General features: G+C 37.3%; 2 protein-coding genes across 3 annotated transcripts; one reads left to right on the forward strand and one right to left on the reverse strand.

Annotated features, from left to right (window-relative positions):
• Positions 1–892: 892 nt before the first annotated feature.
• LOC131781794 (coiled-coil domain-containing protein 175) lies at positions 893–14,484 on the reverse strand. Of its 2 annotated transcripts, XM_059098512.2 has the most exons (28): positions 14,339–14,484; positions 14,175–14,260; positions 13,056–13,167; positions 12,871–12,923; positions 12,176–12,258; positions 11,602–11,679; positions 11,238–11,292; positions 10,209–10,307; positions 9,851–9,906; positions 9,477–9,540; positions 9,119–9,228; positions 8,620–8,701; positions 8,266–8,338; positions 7,957–8,020; positions 7,616–7,726; positions 6,912–6,983; positions 6,438–6,573; positions 6,074–6,205; positions 5,792–5,854; positions 5,466–5,541; positions 4,496–4,718; positions 3,681–3,690; positions 3,117–3,219; positions 2,799–2,842; positions 2,629–2,705; positions 2,403–2,488; positions 1,998–2,027; positions 893–1,136 (listed from the first exon to the last, which is right to left on the reverse strand). In XM_059098512.2, the coding sequence occupies exons 1-28, from the start codon at positions 14,412–14,414 to the stop codon at positions 1,006–1,008; spliced, it is 2,385 nt and encodes a 794-aa protein (XP_058954495.2). In that variant the 5' UTR covers positions 14,415–14,484; the 3' UTR covers positions 893–1,005. The 2 variants fall into 2 exon arrangements, 1 of the variants encoding a protein (XP_058954495.2); XR_009339992.2 differs by lacking the exons at positions 893–1,136; positions 1,998–2,027; positions 2,403–2,488; positions 3,681–3,690.
• Positions 14,485–14,797: 313 nt separating this feature from the next.
• On the forward strand, positions 14,798–23,425 carry LOC131781832 (cilia- and flagella-associated protein 36-like). Its single transcript, XM_059098547.2, has 6 exons — positions 14,798–14,931; positions 15,050–15,114; positions 16,809–16,919; positions 17,379–17,746; positions 20,312–20,723; positions 21,672–23,425. Exons 1-6 carry the CDS (start codon positions 14,826–14,828, stop codon positions 21,957–21,959), a joined length of 1,350 nt encoding a protein of 449 aa, XP_058954530.2. The 5' UTR covers positions 14,798–14,825; the 3' UTR covers positions 21,960–23,425.
• Positions 23,426–24,189: the final 764 nt, after the last annotated feature.

Consider the following 24,189-nt stretch of genomic DNA (forward strand, 5'->3'; position numbering starts at 1 on the left):
ACATCAAAAGTCTTGGACGTGTTTTGAAGACATGGTTAGAATAAAACAAACGATCTGCGGTTGCAGAGTGGGAAATCAACGATTTTTTCCAAATCAGCCCCTACCTTTCAATCGCGAAGGAGCAGAGGATGAAGAAATCGCGACATTCCCGATATCTCCTGTGAAAATTACACCCCTCCTGATCACCACTCGTCCCGTAAAGAAAAGATTGAGGTACAGTCCAGGAGCCCTTGCGTTGAAAGAAATCGGAAAATTCCAAAGAAATACGAATTTGTTGATAGGGAAAATCTCCTTCCAACGCCTTGTCCGTGAGATTTCGCACAATTTTGCCCCATATTTGCGGTTTCAACCTACAGCTTTGCTAGCGCTCCAAGAAGCGGCCGAGTCATACATCGTTAGTTTGTTTGATGATATGAACCTATTGCTCTCCATGCCCGTAGGGTTACTATTATGCCTCGAGATATGCAGCTGGCGCTACGGATCCGTGGGGAAAAAGTTTGATCGAGAACTTCACTTTAAAGTGCAGAAGTATGATTATTTTGTCTCGAAGCTGTTATGACTGGTTTTTCATTTTCTGTGTGTCGATAAATCGATATTAAAGTTCTACTAGAAAATGGTTTCCACAAACGTATCTACCGAAAAACTTTTTCCATACCTGTAAATATTTTGAATTTGTCTTGTTGTCGCCATTCTCTTTGAATAGGGACTGACAGAAAAAGAGGAAGGGGGAGGGGGACGGGGGAAAGAGTTACAAACGTTTGATTCTAATGAAATCTCGTCCAAAGCAACAACTCGTGCAACTTGAGTCATCGTAGGTTCCACTCCTATTGGGAACACTCGGAGTTCTTTTTTCTCCCAGTATGCCCTTGTTATTCAATGAATAACATCATCCTTCCATATTTAATAGATACCTTTATTTACAAAAGCTTTCAGGATAAATAACCCCCCTAATGACAGCAAAATAAAATGCTATCTCGACACACACATCAAGGCATCTCCTCTGCTTTATAAATCGCTTTCAGCAGGTGCACTGACGTCACTGGTAGATTTTCGCCGAGTCGGTGATTTGGGTGGGGGCTTCGGTGACAGTGGCGGAGATCCGTGGAGCGGTTTTCCTGGTTTTATCTTTTTCCCGCCTAAATACCAAAATTGTTTCGTATCAGTAACCATCGATACCCTCCAAATTTGAGCAGGAGACCATGGAACAACAGACATAGGGCGGATATTAAATGGCGTCGCTTGGGTACGAATTTAATCTTCGAGTGATGATAATAATTTTCCTATGGTCGCTTCACTCACTCGTGAGCTATTATACACACGACAAGATCAATTCGAATCCACAAGCACTTAAGTAATGTTTTGCCTATCATATTGATATTAATAAGAAATAACACAGTAGAGGGTGGATGCTATTCAACGATTACATTATCGCGTGATAATTAAGGAGGGCTTAGAGCCATTGAAATCGAGAGCGAATAACCTAGTTGTTTTGGTATAAATTAAATGGTCTTCAAAACAGCTATAACACAAGCCCATATTCTTATTTAATTTTGTTTACAACTGCACGCTGTTAGAATTTCCACTTTACTCACCAGAATTCTCTTAAAAATTCTGAAAGCTGATCGGTTACGAATACGTTACTCGCTATTTATTCCTTGATAGATAAAGAACAGTGAGAATAGCCTCGCAGAGTGCGGTTGTAAAAAAAAACAAAATAAAACACAAGCCTGTCTTTTTTCAAGTTTAAGCGAATAGTCAATTCATAAGAAAATAATTAGATTACTCGCTCTCTATTTTTGTGCGTGATTCAGTGTTGATTCAGGCTACACCCTCATCATAGAAATCTCAAGCTCAAAACATAAGTGTTGTATAGATCACTGCAGCAAAAGTTACAAGTTAAAAAACGGCTACAAAACTAAATCATAAATTGAGCAAGGATCCTTTCAAACCAGCCTATGAGTGGGGATAAATCTTAAGGGATGTAAATGCATTCGTACCTTCTGATTTACGCTCTGATTGCGCAGTGTCTGCAAAAGAATGGACAAGAGATTACATAAATTCGAATAGGAACTGGGGGAAAGAGCTGCATGAAAATGTGGTCCCATACATGTGAGCTTATGAAAAAACTTCGATAAAAATACTCGTAGGATATAACAAACAACAAGCATCCTATAAGGGGGCGGGGGGGGAGGGGGAAGTAAACATCCTCTCAAGGCGTTGGATTTTGTGGCCATTCGCGTTTTCCCGCGCTTGAGCCCGTCTCTTTACAAGCTTTTACATTTAATTCGCAATGACGCCTAGTGATTTTCTATTTTCAGTGTTCTGGATGATTGTTGTGATAACTTCTCCTTTTTTTTTCAAGAGTCAAACAAAAAGCGCCATAATAAGTACGCCAGACAAACCTTTAGGTCTTAAGTTTGCCACTCCATCAATGAAGTGAGACAATACCGACAGCTGCTCTTCGAGTTGTTGATGGATTTCATCAATCCTGCATACAGCATGAGACAGCAAGATTATTAGTGCCATAATTACAAGACTCAGTTGGCCTCCTTTAGATTACTGAGAAACTTCCATATTATTCAGCCGTCAAGTATTTCTATCTAGTTTCCCTTCTGACAGTCTTTTTACCTTTCTTCTCTCACACTAGTTTCCTCTTGAAGTCTTTCAATGTCCTCCAACATCAGAGAATCTCGTTCAGCATAAATCTGTTTTAATCAAGAAAAGGTAAAAAAGAAGTTGAACACTGATGCAATGTCAAGAGATTCTTACCTCTGTCCATCAAGATTTTTAGCACTTACTTTATCAAGGTTGAAGTCCTCTCTCCAGCGCTCGTGTAGCGTACCTGAAAATAAGAACTCTAAATTATATCATTGTTATCGAGGGGCAGCACAATCAGATACTGTTCGCTTTTCCACGTTATTTCAGAAGTACTCTAATTTTATTTCGCCCAGATTTTATTCCATACAAAAATGTCCTCACACAGACTTACAGCCCATGCAATCACACAGGTTTGAGCTAAATACGACAGTAACTGTTAGAATTCTATTTTATAAACCCAAAAGTTTAAGGTTTAAAGGAAAGACAGAAGCATATGAAGACAGCTTTAGAAAACGTACCCCTGTATTCCAAAAGCTGTTTTTGCAATATCTCTCTTGTTCCAGAGTTTGCGATCATTGCCTTCCGTGTGATTTCAATTTCCGCTTCAAGCTGTCTGATGGCCTGGAGAACGAGTAGAATTATTAACTAATTATTCAAAAATCACAGCAAAAGCTCTCCGTAGAAAAGTCAGTTTTCGCTACCTTGAACTTCTCGCCCTTAAGAGTAACTAGCACCTAACTTCTCCTCACCCCTGAATCAAACATTAAGGTCTTGAGAAATAAGGAAATGGTTATCAACTAAAGATGCTTTTGATTGTTAAACAATTCTGCTTGTTAGCACCTTAGGAAACATACAAAGAACAGTATTAAGAATACGCATATTGATACTAGAGTGTAAAGGGTCAATCTTGCCGTATTTCAGCAGTAACTCTGCTTATCTCAATAATCTACTTCAAACTCATGAAAATGCGGGACCCCGATGGGACGAATTGATGTGGGGAGGTGGTTAAAGGCTGGATGAATGATTTAACAAAATTGCTGACATTGCGTGTCATGGTCAAAATTCTCCACATTGTCACATACCTGCTTAAATCTTGTGCATGACATGAAAAAGAAAAGCATTATAAAAGCGTTAACTGTTATTCGACATGCACACACTTCTTCGAAACAGTAATTGAAATTTAAGTGTTATTTACAACGCTAGAAGTCGAGAACATCAGCAAAGGTTCAGCGGACTCGAGAACTAGCTCCATTTCAGTTTTTGACCAGAAATACCAAAGAAGATCTAGAGGGTAGGGTAACCAAACAGGGGGTGGATGGGGATATTTGGCGGCTTGCCTCCTCATTACTTATGCCATAAATTGCCACCTTGGCTCAGATTTAAAGAATACTATGTACAGAGACAATTCTTTAGTTGAAAACCCACGATATTCAAAATAAGTGGGAACTATAACAGACTTTCGAATACAAGTTTATTTTGTACTTAAAATCCTCTAAGCGTTAATGAATAAAAATTTTGCAATGAATGGGGGGGGGGGGAAGAGAAAAAGGCAGCATAACAGGAGTGGGGTTTATGAGAAACTAGCGGTCCTAGAAGGGAGGAGCATCATAGAAAGAGGCCCTGGATAAAGAAGAGGGAGGTCACTGATACTTTAAATTACAATTTTTACGTTCACAGAGAACGGGTCAAACTTCCTTGAACTTGAAGTACACTACAGAAGTTTAAGCTTCACTCTTCAAGACTTACAAGCCGTAACCTGGGTAGTTGTTTCAATCGTAAGCGGTAGAATTTTGTTGAACAATTCTACACTTGCCCATTATACCATGGGCTTAAAGGTTAATGAAGAGATACACTTATTCCCCCCTTGTTTGCCCCTAAGGTGGGTTTGTTATTATACCTGTGGTTCTCTTTGAGTACTGCCCCAAGCCGCTGACCGGATGAAAATATTTCTGTTTCAATCTTCTTCACGTCCTCTGATTGGTTCTTGAGTTGTTCCAAGGCCTCTACCCGTCTCTCCCTCAGCTTCCCGTGTAAACGAGTCTGTGGTTCTGCTAACTTGTCCACGTCTCTTTGAGCCCTTTGAACAGATGTCTCCAGACTAGCTTTTTTGTTTTTTAGGTCTGTGATATCAAGAGATGGGAAGAAAAAAGGAATGTTTATCACGCTTTCATATCGTCAGTGTTGTAAGCTTTGAAACCAATCGGCGTGTTTGTAATGTGTGTGACAGTTCTCCTCTTAAATCTTCTACATGGATTAAATGTTTAGTCCAACATTGCCTTAAGCGTTTTACCACTAAGGAAATCTAATTTTGACAGAAAAAAGGTCATCTCCGTGTCCGTATAGGAGTAGCAACACCCTGTCTCTTCATTGTAATACCTTCTAATATAATCATGAAGACCTTTACAAGCACTATCTCAAATCACATTTTCGATGATTTCCATGTGTTCTGCACTGAATATCAGTCTTTACTCAATTCACAGAAAAAAATTTGCTCCCCAGTTTCGTTGAGTTCCTACCATAATTTTAGAAAAAACTAGCTGGCGTTTTGACAACTTTCGCATACTAGAGCGCTTTTCGAATGAGTGTCTCAAAACCAAAACCGAAATGATCTCAACGGCCAATCACCGTCCAAAAAAAATATCACAAGGAGCCAATCAGTAATCGGAGAGAAAACGAGAGATATGCTTGAGGCGCGGGAAAACTCAGACGACAAAGTCGCGATCGATTTAAGCTTTACATCCGATTGGTCGAGAGGTTTGTGCAAAATTTCTAGACCAATGAAAAGGCAGATGAAAGGAGAACCAATACAATCATAGATTATTTTCGATATTCAACTGAAAATTACTTTTTGTTATGACGTTACTTACCGACTATGTTCTTCTTTGTCGTGTCAAACTCGTGTGTCCTTTCTTTAAACTGAACCTCGAGATCTTTGAAGATTGGCTGCAAAGGTAAGAACGCAAATCATCGACGAGTGATCCACAGAGTAACCTTCATGCTAGAGCAGACTAAAACGGACGGCGAGGATTCATGTAGTTAAATTGACAAGGACCCTTAGCAGGAAATTGTACCTCAGCGAGTGTTTTTCAACTTGAGTCCTCTTCTTTGCTAACATACGGTGAAAATCAATTTTCTTGGAAAAGCGCATTCGTTAAGGAGAATCATAGCAGTAAACGCGAGATATCATTCTTACGGTTTTGTCCTGAATTACATCTTTTTTCTTGTCCCTGTCTTTCTCCAACTTATCAATACTTTCCTGTAATCAAATAAAATTGATGTTAAAATTTGAAGTAGTGCGTGGAAGAAGTTTCAAACAGCACGCAAGAGCGGAAATACGGAAAAATCTCTTAACGAATAGTGTTGTATAGTTTTCTACCAAACTGATGAAAAATCCCAAATTTCTCCCTCATTCACTGGATCCACTAAATGAACTCTATTAAGCAACAACAGATCTGAACACGTTAGACCAGCTTACTTGAAGAGCTTTAAGCTGAGTCTTGAGCTGCTTTTGAAGTGAAGTGTAATCGTGTTTTGCTTTCTTGAGCTGTTTCTGTTTACTGATAATGTCTGCTTCGTCCTTCTTCAAGTCTTTTTGCAGTTGAGTCCCCTGCAGTAGGAAAAAATACATACACATTAAGTAGACAATAAAACGCAGTCAACTCAAGCGCTGGGAAAACCGCTGACCAAGTCATTACTAGTTTTATATAAATTTGCAACCTGATTGGTCGAGGGGTTGCCGCGCGTTTTCAGAACCAATCACAAGGCAAGGAAAAGCACAACCAATGAAGTCCTGGATTTTCAACTTTGTAAATACAAATTTCAGACTGCATTATACTCACACGCTCTGTTAACCTGGTATGTTCCGCTTTCCCTTCAGTGACCTTCTTGGACATTGTAGCCATATAGCGTCCATATTCGCCTTTGAACTCGTTCGACTCCTTCGTGACATTGTCTCTTTTCTTTTGTAAAACTTGCCTGCAGTCAAAAACGAGATTGATTCAATATATGAATCCCTACACACGATGAAAGTAGCCATACCCGGTAATTTTAGGCGGATCCGATTCTAGAACCAAAGATCCGAGGGAATCAAAAATAACCATAAAAGCAAAGAAAAGCCCGTGGAAAAATTGATACAACGTGTTACATCATCATTCATTAGAATATTTAGTGAGGTTGATATGCAAAAATTGCAAATAAAAGCAAATTAGCTGACAAGAGCGGGAGTTGAAGCCACAATAACAAAAGTTTTCCCTGACAAGTGCACGCACCTGTCAAGGCAAAATGTGCTAATTACATCTTTCTTTGGTTCTAACCTGTCTTTTCTCTCCACCGTTAAAGCGCTCTTGGACGTTTCGATTTCCTTGTTGTATACATCTACAGTTGCTCTGAGGAGACAGAATCAACAGCTGATTTTAGTTTTGCGAATCATCTAGCTTCAACTGAGGAATTAAAACAAAAACTTATTCATTCGCATTTGCATCACTTGCCTCATAATGTCAGTGTCCGGTCGAACATGCAAGTGCTTTTGAGACTTAAACAAAGAAACGAATGGGAGAACAGAGTCACTACTTCTGGCGCGCTTTGAAATCGTCCAATCTAGTGACTTGACTTTGCTAAGGTTTTTTTTTATATATTTTTTTCAAATAAACGATACAGGTATCAGTTCTGTTGCAAACTCCAGGGAAAAGAGCCATTAACTCGCGGCTGCTGTACGCGCCAGAAAACTGCTTTGATTCATAGGCCGAACATCTCATGAGGCAACCAAACACAAATTAGTAATAACCCTTTAACTCCTGAAACTGACTAGCATCTAATTTCTCCTTACAATATCACCCTTGAATCAAACATTAAGGTAATGAGAATAAAGGAAATGATCGCCAATTCAAGAAGCTCTTGACTAGATTGATGCACAAATTCTCCTCTTCAGTACCAAAGGAAATGTATATAGAACAGTATGGAGAATATACATTCTGACGTTGGGTTGTTAAGGGTCATTAACCATTAAATTATTCCTTACTTGTGGCTTTCCTCCAGCTGGTTCATCTCTTCCTCTAACTCCATGTTCTCTGCTCTAACCTTGGCACATTGCTGATTTTGGTTATGTAACGATTCCTTGCCTCTGGCAAGGCTGTACAATCAAACAGAAACAGAACTGATTTTAAACATAATTACAGAAGACTGCATTTGAGAAACTTGCACTCATGTACGTGATTTTGTGTCTTAACGGTGAAAACCCCGAATTTCACACTCACGCCTACAACGAAACGTCGGTCAAATCAAGTTTGTGCAAAAATTAAACTGCTCAACTATTCAAAATGTAAAAGTCCAATCATCATATAAAACTCAAATGCCTCTTACACTCTTTCATGTTGTCGTACCACCTCAGCGTCTTGTTCCTGAAGTTCCATGGCAATTTTATATTCTACAGGGGAAAAAAAGTTACAATCAAGAAACTTTCAGCTCTTTCAATTTAAAATTCAATAGTTGAAACACTCTTTGGAAGGAAAAAACTGTATAAAGAATGAAAAACTTTCAAGGTATAAATGAAACACATAATTAGCACAACTGTCCTCGAATGAAATTCGCGTTCCATTTTTTTTTACAATGATATTTACTTAAAGACATTTTTTCCCCACAGTAGCTAAAAAAATCTGCTGCAGATGTCACCTTTTTCAAGTGATTTCTTTTCAAATGTCAGCTGTTTATCTTGTTCTTCTGCCTCTTTCAGTTTATTCAGTACCTGTAACGTAAAAAATTTAGCAAAACAGCATGTTCAGCATGGGTTTAACCGTTTTCTCCGGTTTTACAGCTGTTTTCTTTCCTCTGGTTTTACAGCCCTTCCTTGGTTCACTTGCCACTAGCCTTAAATTATCTACTGTGGTTAGCAATCTTAAATCAAATTCCTCCCTGTCTTGCACATTCACATTGTTCATGGAGAGGTGATATATATAGTACTACACAAGAGATAAAAATCGCTTTGGTTCGTTTTGCCTTATAATTCCGCAATTTGAGGATTCACACCATTTCTAGTTGAACTTGCAATGACTTCTTTCTCTCCTCCAACCGTGAAGCCATTTCATTGTGTTCTTTGACAATTTTCATCCTAGAGAAAAGAAAAAAGTACAACATTTGCTGATGCAGTAAAAGATAGATTATGAAGACTCAAATGTGTCTTTAAAAGTCAGAGAACTAAATGCATCGTGACTGAAAACCTCTCATTACCTTTCATCCACTCCCTTTCATTTTATGCATTGTTCTATGTAGTTATTTTTTATTGTTGTTCCACAGCGTGAAAGATGACAATTTTATATTATTTTAAAGGTGCTAAAAATTTGTTTAACAACCTCTTTTGGGCTCTTATGTAACTGAAAATTTATCCAGAGTGCTTTGTATCGAAGACTGTGGCAGACAAAAAAAATCACAGATTAACACCAAGGAATCCCCACCAAAATGAAATCATGTCTGATCTAACAGAGACTATTACATGACATACACTTTCTTTTCACTTCATCTGACTCACCCTTCTTGCGTCAATACGGAATTATCTTTGATTTCCTTCTGAAGTTGTCTGTTTAGTTGTACCTCTTGAGCCTCCAGCCTGTTACGTGATGTTTCAAACTTCCTAATGTTCTAGAAAAGACATTTCAAGTAATAACACACATATTTACATAGAACCTGGTGATCTTTGCACCAAAATTCTTTCTTTTCTCCTTTCCAATCCTTAAGAAACACAAAACAACTGCGAGTATATCCTTAAGAAAATAAATGCTGTTTCATGGGAAAGGATCAAGGTATAAAAAAAAACAACAACAGTGTAACAGCAGCTTGGTTAATCAGAAATAAACTCATCTCAAACTTTGGAAGTTGAAGTAATGCACCTTTCTCTTAGAGTCTAAAACTGATTCACTGTCCACTAACTCCTCCTGCAATTTGTCAATTTCCCTGAAAAAAATAGTACTCATGGAGAAATCCAAACTAAAAGATTTCATGGTTAAAATCACAGAATAAAACAATAACAAAGAATTAGTCCAGAAAAATAATTATACAAACTTAGTTTATCTAATGAAGAGCTGAGTTACTATGTTAAATACTCCCTCACTGTGAATTAAGGGATAGGCATTATTAAATAACTTGATCAAATTTTAAATGAATTGTAATGTGACACAGTAAAAACTTGAACTATCTGATACAGTTCAAATATATTTTTTTCATATCCATAAAATTTGATAAAAAGTGAAGTAAAGGTTTTTACTTTCTCTTTTCAATATTTGTCTTGCGCTGCTCCTCTGCTTTTTTCTGAGTGTCAGCCTGCACAGAAATTTGATCATCAATGATGAGCCCATGAACAATTATTATAAATATTCAACATAACCATCAGATCTGCATAAATCAATCAATTCACTACGTGAAAAAATGATAATTGTACGACTAACTTTCATGTATTTGTCATTTACTGGTCAGTTATACGTAAAATGTCAGATAAAAGGCCTCTAGCAGAGTGTTTTAAAAATTATACAGCTTAAATGCAATGTAGTAATCAGATTGACAGACTGAGTCATAATTTCAGGTAAAAAAGGATAAAATGTCCATTTAATTTCCAAAGTACTCACCACTGATTGTTTAAGCTTTTCTTTTTCCAGTCGTGCTTCCTCTCGTTCATGAACCAAATCTTCTTTCAACTGAACAATTGAATCTTCCAGGTCAATTATCTTTATACAGGAGAAAACAATTTAATTTAAAAACAATCGCCATCACTTAACAACAGTGGTCAGGGTAATATGTTTTGCAATTCTTACCTGAACTATTACATACCAGTAACTGAATTATGGATTTTAAACATTGTAGTGTATATCAGTTGTTACACAAGGAAATATTTGCCCATGAAATCTGATCATCATGGTGAAAATAGTCCTGAGGAGAACTGTTGTCAGTACCTAGCTGATTTTTTGACAATTTTAGTGCAAGTCATCTCTGATCTTGGCATCCATCATTATTATTTCAGTCATTATCAGAATAATCCTTCTTGAGAGTATCCTCATCTTAATGATTCAACTACATAATAAACTATGTTACCTCCCTATTCAAACCATTTACTGTACTAGGAAATTATAGCCACACTCAAGACATAATTGGTTTGGATACTTCTCCAGAACAATGTTTATGATATTATTTTCCCACAATTCCTACCCCCCTTCTAGATTTGTTGATTGCCAATGTGTTCATGGGATGGGCAGGAGAGGTAACAAGTGTCTCAAAAGACAAATGTGTCTGTAAAGTGTAGGTCACACAAATTTTAACACCAACCAACAATTATGGACAAATGGCTTTAAGCATATAATGATCATAGCAATTGATTTTGAATTGAAATTGTTGAAAAGCTCGATGAAAGACACAAAAAAGTTGCAAAACATCAGGAATAAGCATTAAGAGCTCACAGTGTCCTATGCTTATGGACATATTTATTGGAACAGTCTTGGTGTATTCTCTGCTACTCTAACCCCTGGCCTCTGAGAAAACTGGTAGTTGAAAAACTTGGAAGGACAAGAGGGGCAAGAGAATAGTGTGCCTGGTTAATTCAGGGGTCCCAACTAATTACATCAGAGGATGATAGTTACATGTACCACAGTCTAGTATCTTACCCTTTTATATGTTTCCCTCAGTTTATCACGTGTTTCATTAAGAGTAATTTGTTTGCTATAGATGCAAAAAGAAATCAAGTCAATAACTTTGTAGTCACACTACACTCTGGGCTTATAACATCAAAATAGGATACATCTACATGACAAAAAAATCACCTCAGTCTTTTGATAACCATACCCTGTTAGACAGTACTTAATGAATGAGTTGGAGGGCTGGACTGAGGATGTCTGGCTCCAGGTGCAAAATAAGAGAGTCCTGCCCTCTCTCCCCAAGCCTTAGAACTAAATATCTCTCAGCACTGTAATGTGCACTGTATAGATACACCACCTTCTCACTCTGAATCCACAATCAGTGACTTGTTACCTTGCTTTATCAGCCATCTTCTGATTAAGAAGTGCGATGATTTCATCATGTCCAGTTTGCATGTCATTCCTCTCTGGCCTAGAAAGTATAAATCCCTGCTATGCATTTTCATTTCATATTAATAATATTTTAGATTTTATGTAAATACTTATGATTTCAATTATTATAGAATTGGTAAACAAATACTGATTATTTATATCATGAGCATCTGTTCAACTTTGAACATAAACTTCATTCCAAGTTTTAAATGTTGTTTACTTCTGGATTTCATATTAAAAGTAAAAGAGGCCATACCATGATACTGACTTATTTCAGGTTTTTAGTTTACACCCTAACATCAGATTGCATATTCTCCAAACTGTTCTATATACAAGGTGCTGACAAGGGAGATTTGTTTGACAAACAAGAGAAGAGCTTCCTTTGTTGGTGATCATTTCCTTTTTTCTTGTGACCTCAATGTGTGATGCAGGGGTGATATTGTGTAAGGAGAAATAACATGCTGATCACTCTTGGAAGTCAGAGGATTAATATCACATAGAACTGTTATGTTTTAGAGGGAGTAAACAATGCTTACTCCAGTTTAGCATTTTCCTTTGCAAGTTCTTCGTGTCTGTCCTGAAGGGACTTGATGTTTGTGATGATAGTGTTCAGCTGAGTCTAAAATGGATAGAGACAACTATGCATGTTAGACATGTAATGAAATAAAATATATCATGATAAAAAAATACATTTATCATGCAGATTACCAACCTTTATAAAAGATAATACATAACAGTAAAAATAATTTTAAGATTTTATTAAATTTATTTTTATTTCTTTTTGTTTTCAAATAGAGCCCAAAAAAGCCTGCGTTTAAGCTGGCAAAGTGAAGGCCCCCTTTCAATCCAGGACACCAGATAAATAAGGCAAAGAGCATGCAAACCATCCTGCTTGCCTCAAACTTTATATATTAGGATAACCTCCTGGGCTTAATTGTTGACAGAATGGATAAAACTATATCTAACAGATGAACCACTATCCAGCAGAAAAGTAGAAACAATGTGCACTTTGATATCCACCAGATAGAGATGTATCCAACGGATAGCATTTTTTCAACTTTGGAACAGCCAGTGCCTGCTGTTAAGAGGCCTTATAGCTTGCAATTCAAATCAACCATGTAGAAAAAACTAGTTAAGAGAGTTAATTACACAGGAGGAAGAAATATTGAGGAGAAATGGAGTTTATAATCAACTAATCTGAAAATTTAAAAATTGAACTAATTAAAAGTACCTTTAGTCTCATTATTTCTGCTTCATTTGACTGTCTAGCTGAATATACAGCACCTAAACAGAAAAAGTACATACATATTAATATCCAGACAATGTTATATCCAACCAGATGACCAATGCAAAGTGCAGTCTATTGCCTAATTGAACATGCAATGCCCAAGGAAAGTCACAAAATTCTTATCATACCTTGTATCTCTGATTTGATATCGCTTGGAAAGTATTTAAGTTTGTAACGGAGAACACTGGCTGTAATTGTTTCTGTTTCAAGCAGTTCATGGAGTTTCAATCTTTCTTCTTCCTATAATGACATACATAGGTGTAATAAACAAGAATTAAGTCACTGTCATATTTACAAAAATTACTTTTTTAAATGTTATGATTTGAAGGTTAATTCAATCTACAAAGATGATATAAAGCTTTACCATTAGCTGTAAACATGAGAATTTAATCAAATAATTGTCAAGTTTGCAAAATGAGAAAATATAAATTTGCAAACAGTCACATGCAGAGGGCACAACCATTTTTCTTACAATCAGAGGTAGATAGACAGAGAATCATATGAAAAAGTGAGTTGTTGTCTTTGCCTAGTGGGTTTTTACACACAGCTTCCAACAAAGGGTGAGGAGATTCTACTAGAGCTCCACTAGTATTTGGAAATCTGGGCCTTTATAAACAAGTGCATGACCCTTGAATCAATCAAAAATTACCTCTTCCTGGTTTCCACATTTGTATGACACAATTCATTTTCAAGTGCACAGAAAGAAACAATTTTTTTTAAGTAAGCTGCAGTTATAGGGATGGCAGAAAAGAAACTCTCTTACAAATTGCTTTTATTGCAGCTCACGTATGGAAATTGTTTCTTTATTTGTACATCACAAATCACTGCAGGTCACAATATCATTTTATTCCCTTAAATTGTGATTTACGTGTCAATCAGTTACTAATGATGAGAAATGGAATATCATCAGCTAAGAAATTGCAATGAAATAACGAAAATTTTCAAGCTATAACTTAATAAAATGTGAGTCGCAAAGAGGATATAAATTTGACAGGAAGATCTAATTGTCAAGCAGCTACATTTTGAGCTGTTCTGAAGCATAATTCAAAAGATAAAAACATCATTTGAATAATAAATGCTCTCTAATGAAACTTTTTTGGCCAAGAAAATCCTCATGATTTCAACAATCCCTTGTGGTACCTCATGATTTACTTTATATGTATCTGCTCAGGTATCAGGCAGCTTGATAACTTTAAAGGCCCAGGATAAAAAAGTGAGTTGCTAGTGTATTTTTAATTTCAATCTACCAGATCTTTGAGGGCTTTAACGACCACGTCCACTCCAGAAGTATCCACAGGTTCTCCGCCTTCTCTTCTAGTCCTAACATGGTGCCCTACAACGTAAATGGCAAATTTTCTAACTATGCAACTTAATGGTTGTTGTCTTTTTGACAATATTTCTCACTGATTACCGAGTTCTTGAAGTTTCTCAACGGCACTGTTAACGAGGGGTGTTATTTCCGTTGACTCAGATCTTCTCTTCAACATTCTAAGGTCAAAAATATTAGCTAGAACTTCACGCAAACAACGGCTTTGCCTTCAACAATCGCCATGTCAACTACATGTAACCAGGGGAGAGTGGCAATCACTGAAATAATATGACAAAAATTTTTTAAGTAGGGGAGAGTGTAATTTGAAAACTTCTAGATACGTTATGTTCATTGGCAATAAATATCGGCTGAATAAGATTGCAGTAACATTTTATCAGTATGATGTTAATTCTCAAAATTTTGTCCCTGAAAAAAAACTCGGTTTTTAATGGTACTTGACAATCTTAAGAGTAATTAAATCCTTTCTATCCCCTCCCTAAAAGGTAGATTATGATCTCGCCACAGCGAGGTAGTTTCCAAGGTACAGGAAGTGCAGCTGAGGTCAACTGCGGAACACAGTCTCAAGAAGATGGCTACTGTCGAAGGGGAGTTCATTTTCGATGCCGTTGGCGGCTTTTTAACTTCACCAATATGGAATTATCCAGTGCGTACTTTCATAGAACAAAATTCGCTTGGTAAGAACAGTTTTCCTTTGTAGTTGGTTTTTTTTTTCTACTATCGAAGTCGAGTGCTCGTGACGCTTAGTGATATTTCCTCAAGAGAAATTAAATTTTTGTTTTCCATCTTTTCAAGTATTTGATCCTGACGGCGAAAACCACGAAGCATATCAGGAAATACACAAAAAGTACAAGGAAATGGTAAGAAATGACAAGAAATGACAATCCACTCTCTACGTTAGCTTACTTATATTTTCTAAGCTTTACTTTTGTAAATGTTAGGCGCTTATATCTCTCTCGTGTTTGCCTTCACTAGGAATGTACTTGAACGTAATGAGTTGTTGCTCTTGCAACCTATCGGAAAATGCGAGGTTGTGATCAAATCGTTTTCATCCCCTCGCCTCCGTTTCTGTAGATAAGATAGAGTGTTTCGTCTTAGTGGGACCGATTTTTAGTTTTTACGTGTTCTACACCGGAAAGGTTTTCAAAGCCTGTGAAAGCTTACCTTTAAATGGATCAATTGTTGTTTCCCAGCTGTCGCCCTGTCATAGTCAAACAAAACGACAAGGCACCAACTGGCTCAATGACTCAAACCATAGGTCAAGAATGGTATTTGAGTTCAAAAAGCAACTCTGGTAGTCATAACTCAAATGATTGTCAAAACATTTAATAATAAATGTATCACACAGACATGCACTTGCTGAGATAATTTGTTCGGTACATCGTTGGTTATTTTGCTTAGTTTTGAATTTTTACTGACGGGGTTTTTAATTTTTCATAGTCAAGTTTACATGTACTTTATCAAATATTGCCTCTTTATGATTTTCATGAACTCCAGTAAAACCAATGAGAAATTTATATATATACATACATATATAGGAAGTCTGAGTTTCGATTTTTCCGTAGTACAGTGCTCGATACGTAGAAGTAGAGCGCCATATATATTGAGATAGGGAAAAAAATTTTAAAATCTCCTGATGAGTGAGTAATCACCAAACAGGCTTGTAGGGATTAAAGTGTTGTCTCTTTGTTTTTTCCCTATCTCAATATATATATATATATATATATTATATATATATATATATATATATTATATATATATGTATATTATATATATATATATATTATATATATTGTCTTTTTCCTACCACGATATATACATCGCTCTATTCCTATGTATTGAGCACTGTTTTATGTATTAAGTCAAAATTTTACACTATATATATCTATATTTATTTATATGTATCCACTGATGATTTATTCGTTTTCAACTCTAATGAATATTGATAATTTCCTTGAGATATTTTGACAAATAAGAGTGTCCCTTCCTCAAGTTCTCAGTACCTGTAATAAGTCAGTGTACCTGTGACCACATTTTACATTCACTACTTGCCAAGTTTAGTCCTGAGGCACCCTTTATTTTTTCACTGCTTATTTTGAACACAGTTGAGAACTATGTATCCTTCAAGATTCTTGAGTAGGTTAAACTCAAACAGAGAAAAACTCCAATTTTAAAAAAATTTAATTCCAGTCACATTCGCATCCTGTTCCAATAGCAACTCAAGAAGTTACATACAATGATTTTTATTGCTTATTTTTATAGCTTTCTTTTAAACCCAGTTGTATACTAAGGTTTTATTTAAATGCAATTTTCTTGAAGTATCTGTCAGGTAGGACTTGTTCATTTGAAATTCATCCTGTGTGTAACATGAAAGAAAATTGATTTTAACCCATCGATGTTGTATTAAAATTTGGCACCAGAAATTGTTTCATAAGACATTGTGTTTGGTGCTATTTATTTATTAGCTTATTTATTATTTATTTATTTTTTACATCTGTAGTGATGGGTACCCTCAGCAATATTATTAATGTTATTGTTATTATTATCTTGAAAGGTGGACACTTTGTTATCAAGCTTTATAAAAGATGTAGGAATATCAGAAGAACAGTTCATGAAAGCTTGTCAGGAAGGAAGAAGCAGTCCACAGTTCAATTCTATAAACAGGGTCAGTAAATCAGATCAAAAAGATGTGCCACATCCTGAGTCATACAAACATCTAGACTTAAGCAATTTTGTGTGCTGATCACATTTACACTAGCCCACAGCATTCCATCTTTTTTCTAGGTAATAACCCTTAAGCTTTACACCCTAGCATCAGTATACATTTTCTCCATACCTTCCCTTATACATTTCCTAAGGAGTTAAAAAGAAGAAGTTGTGTAACAATCAAGAGCTTCTTTAGGTGGTTTGTGTGATCGAGGGGTGATATTGTTAGGAAAAATAGACACTAATAGCTCTTATGAGTCAGAAGGTTAAGGAATGTTCCTTCTTGTCATGAGAATTGCATATTTTACTTGTAAATACTGAATTCTGTGCTGTTCTCACTTCTGCCTCTTAAACTTTTATTGCTGACAGGTGTTCAACTGTTAAGTCTAAAACTTTCCTTCTGTATCTATTTCAACAGGATGTCTTTGATCACATGTGGGCTGCTGAAGACTATGAGGTATTCAAGCGACTGATGATTCAGAAAAATATTGAGCTTCAACTACAGGCTCTGCAGCTTCTCCAGCAAGTTCATAATGTCCAAATGCCCATGCCAATACCTATGCAAAATCAAATACCGATGCCTGTTTCTGTGGCTCCACCCAAGTCAGTTCCTATGGCTCCATCCAGTTCTGTTCCTCCACCTCCAGGTGCAGATGAAGATGCTATCATGCAGGAGGTTTTGAGGAGATCTAAGGAAGAGTTTGAGTCTAAACAAAAAGATGCCAAGGCTAAAACAGAGCAAGAATTTGAAAGGACTTTGGCAGAATCTACAGAAGAAAGTAAAAGGTAGCAGTTGTTTACATTGTTTGTTTCCAATATTTTATCTTAGCCTTTATACAGGCCCAAGTGGCCCATGGGGCTGGTGCTTGACTCCAGTTTTCTTAGCATGAAGCAGCTGGGATGGGATGCTAATACATCGCAGGGTTACCCCCAGCACATTTGCTGGTGCCCATTTGTACACCTGGGTGAAGAGAAGCACTGTGAGAGTAAAGTGTCTTGCCTAAGAACACAAAACAATGACCCTGGCCAGGGCTCGAACCTGGACCACCCGATCCAGAGTCAAGCACACTAACCATGAGGCCACTGCGCCTCCACAATATTTTATCTTGCAGAGAGTTAAAATGTTTATCTGACTAGGAGTGTATGATTCGGCAAAAGAAATTTCAGCAAAACCTGCTTTTAATAATGGTGAAATAAAAAAAAGACTATTCAAGCACCAGGTTTCTCACTGAAATTAATTGACTAAACTGAGACATTTTTCTAAATAAGTCGCATACTGTAAAATAACTGCATTTCTCTGAAGAGCTGTCACATCTAATAGGACTAATCTAATTGTTTATTTTGAAATTTATTCTTTTTAATCTTCTCTCTTATCATCTGAGTCTATCTTCATTATTCCATTTGAGGATCTTTGTTTTTGTCAACACTAGAAAGTGTAGTTGATGAAGAAGGTCCAAGATGATGTGATTGAAAATAATTGAAAGCAATATAGTTGGAGTTGCTCTGTTGTGTTAAAAAATTTTTTTTTATTTTAATTCTGGTGTTGCCCATGCAAGATCCTTTAATTTCTATAGCAATTGTGGAGTTACTGCACTGTTGTTCCAAATGATATCACATGAGTCACTGAATGATACTGACAGTGTTTCTTGCTGATTTGAACTTCGGAAAGTAATTGATCTATTTTCTACTGCCATCAATATTTTTTATCTTGCCCTTGCATCAAGAACTGCACACCAGTGGAACTTGTGTTGGTTTCCATAATGAAGTGACTTTGAGTATTCAACCCTTTACGCGCTAATAAATAAGGGGGTAAGGTTCTAAAGAAACTGTGGCGCTGCATTGGTGGGAGAATATAACAGGGTAATTTGGTATTATCAACTGAGTTGACACTGTAAATTGGCCTGCGTAAAAAGTTTCATAGCTGATGTTTCTGGCATTAGCCCTTTGTCATTCACTCAGACAAAGGGCTAATGCTTGAAAAGTTAGCTTTAAAACTCTTTGCGGTGGCCAATTTATGTTACCAACTCAGTTGATAACACTAAATTACCTCTTTAGACCCTAACATGAGTAAGGATATTCTCCACATACTGTTCTAAACAGGTATGTGACATTGTGGACAACATTGACTTTGATATGCTGCAGCACAATTTTTCTTAATCATTCATATGATCTTTAACAACTGGCGTACATCATCTTATCCCATTGGGTTAGCAAATTTGTTACACAATTTCTATTTCAATAATGTGATTTTTCACAATTACATATTTCTTCTGTTAACCCAAAAAGGGGCGTGCTTCCTTTCCTTTCCACTTGTAAAAGTTAAAAGTGGCTGTCTATGCCTTTCAATTTCTGCAACCCAACTCCATCAGCTGACTACTTCCTTGTTTACCTGTGTGCTCTGTAACATTTGTTTTTTTTTTTTTTTTTTTTCATCTTCTGAGCCTTTATCTTCTACACCCCTGGAACATCTTTATCTTCGCAAACACTGGAAAAACTTGGAAAAGAAGGCTCCAAGTGACAAATAGGTTTTAAAAATTCTCTTCTCTCTTAATTGTGGATATTTTTTGGGTATTAGGTCATCAACACTCACTCTTTGTTCTAAAGTGAATCGTTTAACCTTTAACAGTCTAATTACTCTCTGTATATTCTTTCTACTGTACACTATATATTTCCCAAGGTACTGTCAAGGAGAGTTTGTTTAACGATCAAGAGCTTCTTTGCTCAGGGATCATTTCCTCTGTTCATGTGACCTTCATGTTTGTTTCAAGGGTGATATTTTAATGGAAAGTTATATCATAATTTCTCCAAAGGGTGAAACTTCTACATCCTCCTTGGATATTCCATGACATTTTGAGGGAAACGTTTAACAACCATTTAGTGGAACTGTCTCACTCTTTTGACGTTGTTACTGCAACAGCATTTGGGATTTTTTAGCCGTTTTAGCGGTTCTCAGCTTTATTTCATTTATGTGCAATTCTCTATATTCTTTAAATTTACCATTCAAATTTCTGCAAAGATCGAAGCAATTATTTTTTCGCTAGAAAATGATTTCAAAGTGATAGTAGCCTTTGGGTAAGGCCTTTATGATGAGCGCTTTGGCCCGGGCGTTTATTTGCCCGCGGGAAATTTTAAGGCCTTGATCTACGCGAACCCGCGAGAGGTCTGTAAGGGGTCTGGAACTGAATATTAGTGCCAGACCCTCGACAGAGCTGTCCCTAACTTGTCTCAAATCTTCCCGGAGGCGGAGTAAGGTGCGTCCTGCAGTACATAGAATGAAGGCCTGCTTGTAAGCTAAGGTGATATCGAAACGTCTTGTTTTTCTGCTAATTTTAATTATTTAATTTTTTTAAGGCTAACCGAAATAGCCAAAAGAGAGCAAGATGAGCTAGAAAAAGCACTTCAGATATCATTGGAGGCACAAAAGATGCAGACAGCCGAGGTGGAGAAATTGCGGGACGAAGTGAAAAAATCAACATCAAAAGGTTTTCCTCAGCCCACCTCTGCTGAGGCCAAACCTGCTCCCAAGCCCTCCCCTGCAGAAAGTAAAGCGGCGACTAAAGCCCCTCCTGCTGCGAGTAAGACAGCACCTAAACCCTCCCCTGTGAAATCTAAGTCCCCCACTCAGCCTAAAAGTCAGGCTTCTGGGTTACCGCCCCTGTCAGTAAAGACAAAGAAAGCAGATACACCAGTTAATGCAGCAGAAGGATGGTTAAAAAGCGCCAAGGAGGACGCTGCTAACAATGCCAGTGTCACGCCAACGCAGGTAAACTTGTCGAGTGTTTGCGCGCGCGCGTGATAATCGCTTATCACGCGAGAAAGTACTCCAACGTTATGGAAGCCCGTTAAGTAAATTTGTGCGTTAATCCGAAATCGCCCTTTGTCTTCGTTTCGCCCTTTGTCTTCGTTTCGCCCTGGGTCCAAGATTTTATCAGGTGCTTAATTTAGATGTGGCTTCCACTAATTTTCGTTGGTGTCAAAGGGACTCCAAAATTTGCTTCTCTTTGCCCTGTGATTGGTCGATAAATCTCGCGTCATTCCCAAATTGCGTTTCGGGCATCCACGCTCAAGGCAGTTAATTTACATCAAAAGACAGCTGCCCTAAGTTAGGTTATTTGTTCAACCGCATCACACGCTTAACGCCTGTTTGATATCAAACAGGCGTTAAGTAGATAGATTTATAGGGAATTTCAAATCATTTTACCAACATAGTTATTGAATGTAAAATGTTTCAATTAGAAAGTCTCACCTAATTTTCACTAGCTCATAATTGTTTTCTGTGTGGTGGTTTTCACAGTTTAGTGTGATTTAAGCAATTTCTTTCCTACACCGTTTACCTTCTCATGGAGAAATAGTTTCTTACGATGGGTAGCTTTGCTCTGTTTCACTGGTTACTTCTTTCGGTGGGTTTGGGTTTTGCGACACATAGGCTAATAGCGTTCTGTGTCTGTTACCTTCTCAGTAGTTTTGTGTAGAGTGTTACGCCAACAAAAATGCGAACTTCTCAGATACTGCTGCGTGTTTAGCTCTGTAGTGTGACCATTGTCACACCATCACTGAGGCAGAACAGTCACACACGGTGATTATTGTCACGCACCTCAAACCTCCTTTGCGAAGAAACACAATGGCGTTTCTGCACGGAACCTTCTAAATTTACTGTTGTAATCTAAGTCACTTCTCAATTTTCATCAAACGTACCTCTTTGTGTTAACAGTCAAAGGAGGTAAGCGAAGAGGAGATGAAAAGACGAGCTGCCTATCTTAAACAACAGCGAGACAAGCTCATGGACCTGAAGAGGCAAGAACGCGAGAAAAACTTGACGAAGTACACCGAACAACAGCCGAAGGCCCGGCCGACATCTTCCCGAGCAGCACGTCAGGTCACAGCAGGAGAGCAGGTCCCTTCACCGGCTGCAAAGAGCGACAAAGATGGAGAAAAGAAACTAGCGATGCGGCGAGCTCTTGCGGACGTTTTGAAGCGAGAAGTCGTCGATAAAAATTAATTACTGGCAAATTAACTGTTGGTTCCAGTCGGGGCTGGTCAATGTGAAGGTTACTGTTAATGGAAAGTTAGTTAAAGTTAACTAATTGTTATGCACACTACGTCAGGCGGAAAAATTCACTTAAGGCATATTCTTTTTAAGTGCACGAACAGCGAATTCTCTTTTTCGACCAAGCAGATAGCGAGTATGGCCTCCAAGGTGGCACTGAAATTTGCGGATAAAACTTTTGGGTACTCAAGTGATCACGACGGTGAATAATGTCGCTGTAGGAGTGTCCTGCTAGTTCTACTCCCGCCGGGCACAACATTTGAGATCAGTGCTAAGTTACTTTAGAAGCGTGCGATGGTGATAATGATAAATTAGCCCACGTAGTTTCTCTGTTCTGTTTAAAGTACGCTAAATTTGGGTGATTTCCTGTTCGTTTTTCCGCGAAAGAAGGTTGGAAATGTTACCAAATTTTGTCCGCAAATGACAGTTTGGAAATATCATAAAGTTTTTCTTTTGTTTTGTCACTTTCTTGTCGTTGGTGCTGTCGTTTTTTGCTAAAATGACGTTGAGATCCACATTCGAAGTGACTAAATCGTTAGAAAAACGTCCATTCTTCATTGCTACTGTATTTTACCACCATGTAATCTCGACTTATGTCACGATGTGTTTCTTGTACGATCCTTGGGTAAGGACCGTGGGGAAATATATTTTGAGTTGGGAGACATTTTAAAGCTACAGCAAGCTTTGTTTTGTATTGTTGATGTCTTCAATTTCACAGGCAGGAAATTTTTTTCAAGAAAACTTCTTGCGAGAGTTTTTTCTTGGGCTAAAGTTAATATAAGAAGTTCAATGCAATAATTTATTTCTATGGTTATTCGGCATACTTCACAATTTTTCCCCTTCTGTTTTATTTTCTTATCGTTTTAGGCAAAATTTCTGTTAATCCTGTTGTTGTGATCTAAAATACACTTTTTTCCAGATCAGAATCGCTAAATATGAAATAGAGAGTCCCTATGTTCGCAATGATGCTACTGAAAGGAATATCCTCTCCCTTAAATTTTGTTACTACAGTAGTATGTCAGCAGATCAATTCAGACTCATAATTACAATAATCCCAGCTAGAAACTGACAGAGTCAAAAATCCTTCTCATGTTCGAAAAATCATCTAAAGAATTTCATGTCGTAAAGTGGATTTTTCAGAACTTATTTAAGACTTAAAAAATGTTTGAAAATGAATAAAGTGCGTGGAGAAGTCTTAAAATTGAGTGACTTATAAGTCACATGCTATAACAATTCTAAGTCAGAAATTACGATAGGTTTTGAACTGAAATTTGAATGAATTTTCCTTCAGTAGCTAAACGCTTTAACTCCTACAAGTGATAAACATGTAATATATCTTTACATTATCCTTACATTGTCCTGTAGACTTACCAGGTTAAAGTTGTTTTCTTGATCTAACATTAAATTATCGTAACTAATTTACAAGAAAATGAGTGGCAGCTAGGGGGTGAACTAACAATCAGATCTTAAGAGTTAAGGGTTTAATTGACCATGAAGACACAAACTGTGGTAATTTAAAGAATGTTATACAAGTTTTATATTATTTTAAATCATGTAATTTTTAATATTTAAGAATTATCGTTTGTCTCGCGACATGGTCACTTATGATGTGAATTGCGACGTTTCGACTGCATACTGCTAGTCTTCATTAGGCGATAAGGTCGACTGGTTTTGGGTCTTCCTAGCGAGCAGGACGTGTAATCGTGGGCATCCACGCTTCAGGAATTTCTATTCCACTGTTCCTTCATGAACTTTATGTGAATTGCCTCTTGGACCCTGTGAGTGCACCATTTATCGCTGATTATTGATCGTGATCCTAAATGGTACACTCGCAGGGTTAAAGAGGCAATTCACATAAGACTTCACCCTAAAAACACCAACAGGGACAGTGGAATAGGAATCCCTGAATTGTGGACGGCCACGATCTAAAAACACAACAACTGGAGAGCCGTAGTCAGCGGACCGCCGAGGGAACAACTCACTAATATCAAGGATCGAAACGCGCCAATCGCGGCGGAGCATCCTGCTTTAGAAACCTGTCGACCTTATCGCCTGGTGAAGACAAACAGTATGCAGTTGAAACTTCGCGATTCAAACCGTAAGTGACCATATCGTGAGACAAGCGATAATACTTTATTATTATTGCACTTTACCACGATTAAGAAGCAAAACCCTTTTTATG

The sequence above is a fragment of the Pocillopora verrucosa genome, chromosome 7 (assembly GCF_036669915.1).
Source record: "Pocillopora verrucosa isolate sample1 chromosome 7, ASM3666991v2, whole genome shotgun sequence".
Classification (NCBI taxonomy): Eukaryota; Metazoa; Cnidaria; class Anthozoa; order Scleractinia; family Pocilloporidae; genus Pocillopora; species Pocillopora verrucosa.